The sequence below is a fragment of the Diabrotica virgifera genome, chromosome 3 (genome assembly GCF_917563875.1).
Source record: "Diabrotica virgifera virgifera chromosome 3, PGI_DIABVI_V3a".
In the NCBI taxonomy this organism is placed as follows: domain Eukaryota; kingdom Metazoa; phylum Arthropoda; class Insecta; order Coleoptera; family Chrysomelidae; genus Diabrotica; species Diabrotica virgifera.
Genome location: NC_065445.1, coordinates 147,100,647 through 147,112,893, shown reverse-complemented (window position 1 = coordinate 147,112,893; position 12,247 = coordinate 147,100,647). Strand labels below are relative to the sequence as shown.

The 12,247-nt window shown below is 32.5% G+C and overlaps 1 protein-coding gene and 1 long non-coding RNA gene across 13 annotated transcripts in view; one reads left to right on the top strand and one right to left on the bottom strand.

The window, feature by feature from the left end:
• Positions 1 to 12,247, bottom strand: part of LOC114334083 (protein son of sevenless) — a 652,420-nt gene that overhangs the window by 38,683 nt on the left and 601,490 nt on the right. For all 12 annotated transcript variants that reach the window (XM_050646932.1, XM_050646939.1, XM_050646934.1 and 9 more), the window contains exon 14: positions 7,001 to 7,183. In XM_050646932.1, coding sequence (XP_050502889.1) covers positions 7,001 to 7,183 — 183 coding nt within the window. The remainder of the gene's footprint in view (positions 1 to 7,000; positions 7,184 to 12,247) is intronic.
• LOC126882095 (uncharacterized) lies at positions 8,444 to 10,329 on the top strand. The gene is made up of 2 exons (XR_007697132.1): positions 8,444 to 8,593; positions 9,172 to 10,329. It is a non-coding gene; the product is annotated as an uncharacterized LOC126882095 (long non-coding RNA).

Sequence of the window (12,247 nt, the reverse complement as noted above, 5' to 3'; positions counted from 1 at the left end):
TTTTTTTGTTTTTTTTTTTGTTTTTTTTTTGTTTTTTTTTTGTCTTTTTTTTTTTTTTTTTTTTTTTTTTTTTTTTTTTTTTTTTAATTGGTTAATTTTTTTTTACTTGGTTTATTTTTTTTTTATTATTTTTTTTTTTTTTTTTGTATTCACCTTTTTTTTTTTTTTTTTCTTTAATGCTTTACATTTAGTTTGTTTTGCAGAATTGCTTACAAAATTGGTTAGTAATTTTACAATTTTAGTTTACAGTTTATGATGTGTTGATGAAGTACATAAAGTATATTATTATTTCCTGAAAAAATAATACAATTTAGGTCTATTGGAAGGTTTATCTTGTAGTGAATTAAGTTTTTATATAGATTATTAATGTTTACAATATTTATTGGACATTCAAGTAAAACATGTACCAATGTACCCATTTTACCACAACTACACAGTGGATCGTCTGTAATTTTTATTTTGTGTTTATAATAAGGTGTTAGTGCATGGTTTGCACGTATTCGATTTATTGTGGCGACAAAGTTTCTGTTTGGTATTTTGTGAAACCATGGTTTTCTGGGGATCCTTGGCTGGTGTTTACAAAAGTTTGTTCCAGTTGTTGATGCACTGTATAGGTTTTGCCACATCTCATTTATTTTGTTCCTTTGATTTAAGAATAAATCGGACGGGGGTAGTTTAAGATTTAGTTCTTCTCCTGATGTTGGAGCTGTTTTTGCTAAGGCATCCACCATTTCATTACCTGTTATGCCTGCGTGTCCCTTTACCCATAGATATATGACGACCTTATTCTTGATGTGTATCTCATTATGTAAATACAGGATTTTTGCTTCAATATGATTAACTGATCTATTTATTTTAACATTTTTAAGTTTATCTACTGCACTTTTGCTGTCCGTACATATTATAAATTTGTCGTGGTTAGAGCCGAGTACGTATTTCATAGCTTGCACTATTGCTGTTAGTTCTGCAGTGTATATGGAAGCTTCCTTTGGTAAAATAAATTTTTTGTCAGTATTTTCCTCAAAATGGTAGAAGGCACAACTGGTATATTCTTTTGACTTTGATCCATCAGTGAATATAGAATCATAGTTTGGCCAGTATTTGTTTTTTGTTTCGTTGAACTTTGTTTGATTGATACTTGCTACTTCTTCACTTTCAAAATAGTAGGTTCTAATTTCACGTGAAAAAATTTGTTCAGGTGAGTAAATTAAAACTGGAGGGAGTTGGTTGGAATAGAGTATATCTGTAATGTCAGCTATTTCTGAGAAAGATTCTACTATGAGGGGGGTTTTCTTGAAGTGCCAGTATCTATGGGTCAAAACTTGAACTGTTAGTGACTGTACACTATTGAGGTAAGAAGTTTTTTTTGAAATGGTTTTTATCATGAATTTTCTGCTCAATAGTTGTCTTCTTAGTTTAAGAGGAGGTTCCACGGCTTCAGCTTGTATAATGTTTATGGGCGTTGACTTAAGATATCCCAGGCAAACTCTTAAGCATTTATTTTGTTGTATCTCGATTTTATTTAGATGTGTATCTGCTGCTGTTCCATAGAGTTGACTTCCATAATCCATTATTGATCGTACCATTGTTTTGTAGAATAGTAAAGCCGTATTTGGGTCTGCTCCCCACTTTGCTCTACAAAACGCTCTTAGGATATTTATAGAATTACTTGTTTTTTTGATAATTTGGTGGATACAGTCCTTCCATAATAGTTTTCTATCTAGATGCAGACCAAGATATTTTACAGAGTTACTAATACAGAGTTTATATTTTCCTATTGTTAGTTGTCTTTGATAGTTATTTCTGTTTCTAGAGAAAATACATATATTGGTTTTGGACTCGGATATGGAAAGTCCCATGTTGTCTAGGTATTTTTGGATTTTTATAAATTCAGTGTTGATATTCTCTATACATTTGTCCTCTGATTTGCTACTGGTGTAAATAACAACATCATCAGCGTATTGAATGATTTTAGACTTTTGTGATATAACATTTTCTATATCCATTGTGTACAGGCTGTAGAGGATTGGGCTCAGGATACTACCTTGTGGTAATCCAGATCTACATATTCTTGATTCCGAAATTTCTTGATTTATCTTTAAGGAAACTGATCGATTAGAGTAAGCTGATTTTATGAAGTTGGCAAAGGAGGTTGGTAGACCAATATTGATGAGCTTCTCCTCTAGTATATTTATTTGAACATTATCATATGCTGAAGTTATATCCAAAAATGTGGCCAAAGTGCTGTATTTGTGTGTGAATCCTAGATAGATGTCATTTACTAGTATCGTTAGGGGTTCCAAGGAAGATCTTCCCTTTCTAAAAGCATATTGTGAGTCAGGTAATATTTTTTCATTTTCTAGCCAATATTCAAGCCTGTTCTTTATCATTCTTTCCATGGTTTTAAATATACACGATGATAAAGCTATGGGTCTATATGAATCTGCATTTCCATTCTGTTTTCCAGGTTTTTTGATAGGTACTATGATGTATTCTTTCCACATCGGTGGAAAAGGAATCCTATTTATCCAAATCGAATTGAACAATTCCAACAGGGCTTTCTTATGGTCTAAGGGCATTTTATGCAACATATTATATGAAATGTTATCCGCCCCGGGAGATTTATTATTTGTTGATTTAATGCAATGATCGAGTTCCCATAATTGAAATAACGATTGTAGGAAAGAAGTGTTCCTATTTACAGTAGCTATTTGTTGAGTAATGTTGTTTTCGACCCATGGAGGTGAGATTTTTGTGTGGAATTCGCTTATCCAGTCTTCTTTGGGGTCCATTAGGGGTTTATTCGCTTGTTTTCGGTTTTTATATCGGTTTACTTTGTTCCACACTTCTTTAATTGGTGTATTTTGATTTAGATTTTGGCAGTAATTTATCCAACTTTTTTTCTTAGTTTCTTTAAAAGTTTTTTTAGCTACTGCATCAAGTCTTTTATATTCTGTTAGATTATTAAGATTCGGAGCCTGTGTGTAGGTTAAGAAAGCTTGTTTTCTTGCTTTAGCAGCTATGTTACAGGTTTCGTTCCACCAGTCCTTTGAGCAATGATTTCTATTTTGTGCGTTTGATTTTCGTAACGGAATTGCTTTGTCGGCAGCTTTGTTAATGTTGTCGATAATGCCCATTAGTGATGATTTTGGTTCTGTTGCTTCAAGGGTAGCGGTGTATACATCCCAATTAGCAGCCTTGAGTCTCCATATATTATGTTTTGTCTGTTTAATTTGCGCAGGTGGGATATTCCTTCCAAATTGTATGTGTATTGGTAAGTGATTAGAGCCATAAGGTTCTTCTAAAGTACACCACGTAATTAGTTGTGTCAGATCCTGTGTACAGAGGGTCAAGTCTACAGCTGACTTCTTATTGTTTGCTAATGTAGGTGATCCGTCGTTTATAATTACTAGGTTGCATTGTTCGATAGCTTCCAAAAGAATCTTGCCATAGATATCGTCATATCCATCGTTCCATGCCAAACTATGTGCGTTAAAGTCGCCCCCAATTATGAATGGTTTTGGAATTTGTTCCAAAAAGTTAATCCACTGTTGTAATGATATTCTAGTTCTCGGTTTAAGGTATACTGAAACGAAGTAAATTTTTTTATGTATATATGGAAAAATTACCGAGATACAAGTATGCTCAAAGTTGATTGTAGTTGGAATTGAGACTTCTTGGTATATTAAGTCTGATTTTAATAAAATGGCAGAGCCGCCGTACCCGTCGTCCCGGTCACAGCGAATATTGTTGAAGCCTTTAAAATTATAGTATTTTTCTGCTTTAAACCATGTTTCCGATAGAAGTGCAACGGAGTAGTTGCCCCTATCTAGTAGATATTCTAAGTTATTTTTATTAGAAACTGCCGAACGGCAGTTCCATTGAAGGATATTTATTGCATGGTTGAGGTCTGAGAATGTGATGACGTGTTTCCATTTATAGTTAATTTGACTAAGTTTTCGAGTTCTTCCTTATTTATGTTTATACTTTTTGTTACTAAAACTTTTGAGACAATTTCTATAACTAATTCTAATATTGAATTTATCATGCTCAAGTCTGAAGGAGATGCAACTGGATTATTATTAATATTTCCCTTATAGTTAATGCTGTCTAATATTCCTCCCGTAGGTAATTGAGATCTAGGGGAAGATATAATTTCATTATGCAAAATTAATGTTGGATCTGGACTATTTGGTCTCTGTCTTTTGAATGTTCGAGAATTTGTATTATTTGAATTATTATTGTAGAATATATTATTAGTTGACATTTTGTTAATTGGATTTGATGGGAATTGGGTGGGTGTATAATTATTGGGATTTAATGGAGGGAAAGTTTTGAGGCAGGAGAGGTTTGTAGTTTGTTCCGTATTTATGGATGTTACTTTTGCATAGGAGTTTCTGGGGAACTGTTTGTTTGCGTCTTGATAACTAATATTATTGGAAGACATAGCGTCTTTAATAAGTTTTTGACGCTGAAATTCTTGACACGCGCTTAAATTTGTAGTAAAATGATCCCCCGAACAGTTAAAACATTTTGGAGTGAGATCGGTCTTTTTACAATCTTTTGAGTTGTGGGATTCTTGACATTTATCGCACCTAGCCTTGCTCTTACACTGCCCACCTGTATGTCCAAATCGAAGACAATTAAAGCATAATAGCACCTTTTGTTTGTATGGTTCGACTTCCTTTAGTACCTTGTTGATTGTTATATATTTTGGTAGCACTTGTGACTTAAAACTAACTACGCATGTTTTTGTTGGAATGTATTGAGTACCGTTTTCATCTACTTGTCTTCGATTTAATCTTGTGACTTGAAGAACTTCAAATTTACAGTGTAAATCGTACATTTTTATTCTGTTTTTAACATACTCTACTGAAAATTCTGTGGAAATATCTTTTATTACGCCCTGTCTAACTAAAAGAAACTTAGGAATGTATATGTCTAGATTATTTTTTATAAATATTGCTTCATTTTTTTTAGATATGATATAGTTAGCCGATTTATAATCTTTAAATTTTATACGTATTTTATTTCTTCCTACTGCGTCAATGCTTACAATTTTTTCATCAATTTCTTTAAAATTTGTGATAATAATGTCACCTATCCTTAACGCGTTTAATCTGCCTTTAAAATCGGGTGAATTATTTTCTAAATACGCGTAAAAAGGTCCTAGGTCGTTTTGTCGGTAAAGAAATTCCTCCCTTTTTGTTCCTACTTCTTTGTTAATGTTATTTGTTATTGAAGTGTGTACATTAGCAAAGTCATTATCGATAATGGGTTTATTATTAACAAGTTTTGTGGTACTTATCTGTGTAACTGGAACAAGATTTTGGAATCCTAATAGCTCCTCCTTTGAAGATGTTGCATGTTCTGTATCCATTTGGGTTTCTAAAACATTTTTATCGGGGGCGTCGCCCCCGCTAACTGCACTCATAACTTTTTAATGTTTTTATTCCGATTTCGCTTTTTTATTTGGTGTAATTAATTTACTTTTAAAGTTCACAAAATATTTATTTAAATATCTAATTTATAGACACCGGTTTTAAAAAACAAGCTTCTTTCCTACGCACGTCTGACTACCACGACGAATGGAAGCTAAGTGTGAATTTGTAATTTTAAATGGTTATTTAACAATGTTCTACTAAAAAATTTTTATACTTTATATAAATAATCTAAACTAGCAAAATCAAATCAAATCTAAATTAATAATACATGATCCTATGGCAGCCTCAAATAATGGCTACTTTAAAATAAAATTATTCTCAATAATTGTCACTTTGTCTACAATTGAACTCATCCGACAATTTTTAAATATAATTAAAAGTGAAATCTAACTCTTTAGTGCTGCTCAGACAAGCTCTGTATATCTATTTGTAGCTTTTAGCCAATCTATCATTTTACTGTTTGTTGATGAGGATGTTGGTACTTTATCCTCTTGAGTATTGTGATAAGGTACATTGTCCTTAAGATGATGGAAGGTAGATTACTGAACAATTTTTTTTCTAGCCACTCTTTGTAGTTGACAAAATTCATATCATCATGGTAATCATCCAATTTTGTTTGGGGCTTCCATCTCACATAAGATCCACCGACAAAACCTGCTTCGTTTCCGGCACCCACAGTGATTACACGTTGGACCTTGGAGGCGGGTTTTTAAGTCTACTGTTTGTTCCATCAGTAAAATTATTACTGCAATTATCGCTTGAAAGTAAATACGTTTCACCAGTAAACACAATAAATATTTTTTCGTTTAATCTCTTTAATCTTATAACAAATCTCTTATGCATTTTATTTACAGTGGGCACTTGTTTTTCAGTTAAATGGAAATTCATAATTTGCCTACGTAACAGCCTTGTTCAACTTTTTGTTATTTTTTATTATTTTTGAAGATTTTGTCTGCCTTTTATTAAGAGTGACAAAACCGGGATATACTTCCTGCTGCATTTCACGACCCTCCGTTGCAATATTGTTGATGCTACACACAGAAACTATTAAAAACTACTAAAAATGCTACCCACAAATCTTATATTATTAATTATTCCATTTATTAAAATATTTATCAAATTACGTACCTATCATACTAGCCACATGCTCTTGAACTGTTTTAGTTAATAATAGGTATATCAGCAGCTGCTTCTCGTTGAGCGAAATTTAACATAGAGTGTATTATTTCACGAGCTTGAGAATTCAAAATTTTTCGCTTCCCTTTATACTGTTGATCTACTTTTAGATTCAATGAACAATTAGAAAGTTTACAATCACTATTATTAAAAATTACGTCGCGAATTGACCCTGTAATAAAACTATCCACATAAACAGCTAAGCGGTTTTCGATCAACTAAGCTCTCCCTGCCGTAATTTGAAATTTGCTAGCGCGCACAGTATGTTGACGTCTATTCCTATTTCGGTTCACCTGTACCTACCAAATGTTTACAGAACAGTTATGCTACCAGATTAATATTGGCGTACGGAAAATATGTTTTTTTAATAATGTACTTACATTGAACGTGCAATGCAGCCTATACACCGAAGCCGATCCAAGTGCGGAAACTATCGCAAGAACTCCATTGAAGTTGTTGATATCGTTCAGGCAAATCATAATTTCAATTACCCTGTTTACTATTGCAACTCTTTCTTCGAAATTTTCCGCTTCTACTATGTTCTTTTCAAGCCATCGCGTAAACTACAAGAAGAAAATAACACATAATATACGATGAGAAAAAAATTGGAAAAAATGTAATTGTAATATAAATTAAAGGGAAAAAACAAACATATGATTGCGTTTCGATTCAATTTGAGTCTCTTATCATCCTTTGACACGTGTTTCTAGGTCTACTCGTCATCAGAGAGGCTTGTAAGAAGACTGAACTGAATCAAAACGCACTGACTGGTTGGTAAATATATTAAAGTATTATACCAATGCATGCCTCTAACGAGGAAACACTAAAGGGTTCAAATTGAAGTATTCTTTTTATTTATAATTGGCTTTGCCATAAACCAATTAAAAAACCGATAAACGATATCGGCTAATTGTTATGGAAGCTACCCACGCCTAAAATTTGGGCACGGTACTTAAAGAAGAAGAAGAATTAGCCAGACTTATTTTTTATCTATAAATTATAAAATATCCTGTCTATAATAAAAGATTAAATATCGTCTAGACTGGATAAATACAAAGAACGAACATCAGATCATGACAATCTGTTTATAAAAAACCTATTCGACCTTAGAAGATAGAAGATTGAAACGAATCTGGCCAGAAGACCTACTTGAGTAATTGTACGGAGAGCCATTATTGCTGAATGGTACCCGGCACATGCATACTACTTATCTGCATATACTTTGCATATACTTTGCATACTGCAAATATAAATTATTTATCAAAAATGAATAACCATTCTCAATTTCGTTGCAACACGAAACTACAGCCGCATCATTATTTCAGTTCAATCAGAGAGTGTAGCAAGCACCTCTACCGGTTTCGAAACTTATTAGTCTCTCATCAGGAGGCACATATGCTGCTCTCTCTGACCCAACTAGGACAAACCCCGGCGTGCAGTCACGGATTGCAACGAACGAAATGGCAGGGATGTCCTAGCGGCAACTGCTATTAAAAAAAAAACTAAGTTTTCAAACTAATAGCACATAAAACAACATCCAAAAATGTTATTCTACATCCTACCAGACTGAAAACAATGGGAACCTTCTCTGGTAACGTTCCATCACTTATTTAATTAATTATTAATGGGAACACCTTATTTAATTATTGTCAAAAGTATTTTCTTAGAATATTAAAAACCAGTTCGTACAAAATTCCCTTGGTGACGTCATACTGGGTGTATGGTGGTCACATTGATATTTCTTGAGGTTGGTACTGAACACCGGCCGCTAGCTGTCACGAAGCCGGAACGGTGAGGAGGGAAGGATTGGTCTTGGGAGTGTCAATAAGAATGGCGGCGTGAGTTTCTAATTATATAATTAAAATAAGTTATTTCCAGTTGCATAGTTCCATTATTGTTGTTGCAAGTTATAGAAAGTTGAGTGAATTAAAGTGACGGAATAATGAAACTGTAAGAAAAAGGATCTCACACCGGTATGTTTTTTTATAATAGTTTTTTCAATATGGTGTCATAATTGTGGCAATTATAATATTATTCTCATTATGGATTGAATTTAAATTAAGTCATCGATTGGCTTTTATGTAGAATGTTGCAGTGTCTATCATGTATCCAGAAAAGATCTTTAATAACATTCTTAATATGGGGTTATGTTCATAAAAAAATTTCCAGTTATGAAAACCTATTGCCAATTATATCATTACTTCTTGAAACCTACTAAATTTTACTTCATAGACTTCATAATTCTTTTCCCATATCTAATATGTTCATATATTTTCACAGTACCTATTTCTTTATACCATACATGTACAACTTCTTTTGAAAAAAACCTATTATTGTAAGTTTTCTTGTCTATTCGAATCAAGGCCATAGTTGTTAAAAGTCTGATCACAACCTATGGTTAAAATGTCAAGGTAGATAGGTTTTTTTTGGGTCAGTGAAAGGTCGGTTTTTTGTAGTTCTTTTCTAAAAACCTTTCCTCATTAACTTCTCTCTTTTACTTCTTTTTCTGACATGTTTTATTAGGAATAAACTGGGAATATTTTGTTTTTAGCCATTCGGGAGAAATCTATTATTACCGCTGGTAAACCCTCTCTAACACCGAGAGCAGACACTTCCAAGATTCAGTCAACCAGGGAACAAGTCTAAGGATACAGTCCCATTTGTTTTGTTTTGGTTCATCATCCTGCATCCTCCGAGGGACAGGTTCATTAGCTATTGGGCAGTTGCACCACTTCGGTGTTAACTTCGTACCACGGATTTGGTACCACACACCAAGGATCAGTGTTGGAACGCGTGAAAAGGGGTTTGTTTTGGGGGACAATTATTCATACTAGTTAAAGACTTATACTGTTTTTTTTTTGTAATATTCAGGACATTTAAGTTAGATACACATAAGTTCATAATTTAATTACACATAAATATTTTTTTCTTTCTCTACAAATTTAAGTACATTTTAGTTATAATAACCATGCCTAACAGTTAGTACTGTTCCCCCAAATTTATATAATTCTTGGTAGAAGTTTCGAGCTCCAAGATTCTCCCCATACATGTACTTTCCCCTTGGTTCGTATTAATTTTAGACTTGTTTTCTCAGTTAATTTAAAAATAATATTAGTTCAATTCACCTAAATTTAAAATCATTCAACTTATTTCATAATTTTTCAATTTGTATTAGATTTTTGTAAATATTATTTAACGTTAACTATTAATTTTTTTATATTATATTTGAATAAATCCCTAGTACCCATCCCCTCAGGAAGGTACTAGTTTTACTTGCGATTATTATTTAGAACCACTAGTCAGAAAAGGATCTTTTGTATCCAGTACTAAGTTGGTTCATTTAGGGACTTGTTACCCGTCAACACATTGAGAGTTGTAAAATATATATTATTTACATTAGGTATTTTCCTTATTCTATTATCAGGTAGTATTCAATTAGGGTGTACGTATTAAAATCGTACAAGTGTTATTTGGTGAAGGGTTCATACTAATCTAGGTGTAAGTTGTACTTTCTGTATTAGAGGTACCCTTATTCAGATTTTCTAACCTTATTAAGATTATTCTTAGATCACATTTGTGTGATAATTTTTTAATTGACTTTCACTAGTATCATTTTTTTGTCATGTTAGAGTCACAGACTAGTTACTTGTCTTAACTCGGAGATTGTGAACATCTAGTAGTTAAATTTAATAAATATATATTTATTGTGCATATTTTTTTTTCTCATATTACTCCTCTATATTTGTACATTTAATATACTTTTATTACAAATCTAATATACTCTATAGCAGCGTAGAATACCTGGAAGAGGGTTAACCCAGTTATCCATCTTCTGGCGCCCAAAAATTTATTCTATTTTCATTATATTATTATATTTACTCTATCTATTTTGTGAACATTGTCTTAATATCTTCTTTTCTAGCCATCATTGTCATTTCCTTTAATTTATTGTCCAGCCAGAAATAGCCGTGCAAATTGGCCGAATCCTTCCTTGAGTGTAAAGTGGCCATTCTCTTGCATATTGAGCTAGCTATTCAAGTTACATCTATCTATTCATAATTTTCATCTTCAGTCCTATATCAATTCTATACTCTTCGTCTTGGCATCTTTCCATACAAGTACTACTGCAAAGTAGTATTTTAGACTTCAGCTTCTTCAACGCAGAAGCCACATTGTTGTTCCTTTGGCTACATTAAGTAGATCTTCTTATTCCTACTTCTGTTGGAGTTTATCACTCTCTGTGCATTCACTCCAACAGAAAATCTCCTTCTATCTGGTTACATCGGCGCCCAACGTGGTGGCCTTATTTTTGGTTTGAGACAGTATTTATTTAGGTCAATTCTTCTCTTTTTATCTCAAGTTTCTTTGTTATTTTCGTTTGGTATCTCTATACACATCTTGTTACTTATTTATTTTAATTTTAATTTCTGATACATATCAGGTATTCTTATACGCTGTTTTGATTTTTGTTTATATTTTGGGACCTCATTATAGTATAGGTTTGTGCAACTTACATTCTGGGTTAAATTTGAATTTTTTATTGGGAACTTATATTTAATATTGCTATTAATAATATAATTCATATAAGGTAATTTTTAATCCTTCAGCCAATAGTGGTATAGTTGGAGGTACAACTAAGCATTGATTATTATTATATATATTTTTTCCAAAGTGGTGGTAAGTTACATATAAATAAAAATTTACTTCCAGTATTTAGGTAGTAGGTTTACTTGAGTATACATTATTTATTGGATTATTTATCCATTTATTTGATCTTATATATTTATTTGATCTTATATATTTATTTGATTATATACTTCATTATATATATATATATATATATATATATATATATATATATATATATATATATATATATATATATATATTTTTTTTTTGCTGGCCATTTTGATTTTGTTGGTGTGTTGCGAATATTTTCTCGGTATATATATTTTGCGTGCAAACTTAGGTATCTTTCATACTTCTGTTCTTTGGACTACTTGTCAATAATTTTGCTCTCATCATGTGTGCTTTTAAAGCTGAACATCTTCTGGTGGATGAACTGGATTATGAATTAAAGATTAGGGACATAATGCCAGAGGAGTCGACAACTGTCGATAAAAAACGCAATCTTCTGAGAGGTGCTTTGAAACAAGAAGCTGGCAATAGGAGTTTTCTCCAAATATCAGCTGTATCCATCCCTTTTGAGGAACAACAGAAAGGAATCTCTGAAACATTGGACAGCTTGTCTAAAAAAATCGAAAAATTTAGGGGAACTGTAAAGGATACAGAGTATGTGCGATTAACATCTCGTCTAGGCCATATTTCTGCCCGTGTACACTTGTTACACTGTCCTACCGAAGAACAGGAACCTTTCAAGAAATCTGTTTCTCTTAGAATATTAACACTAGAGGGTGAACTTGATTCTAGAGTTAACCCCATAGCTACCTCTACTCCTAATGCTCCAGTCAATGTATCTAGTTTCACTTACTCCAAACCTGTGCAAGTACACAAATGGGGTATTTCATTTTCAGGTGAAAAACAGCACACTGATGTGATGTCATTTTTGGAAAGGGTTGAATGTCTTCGAGTATCTAGAGGTGTTTCTGAAGAGGATTTGTTTGCTG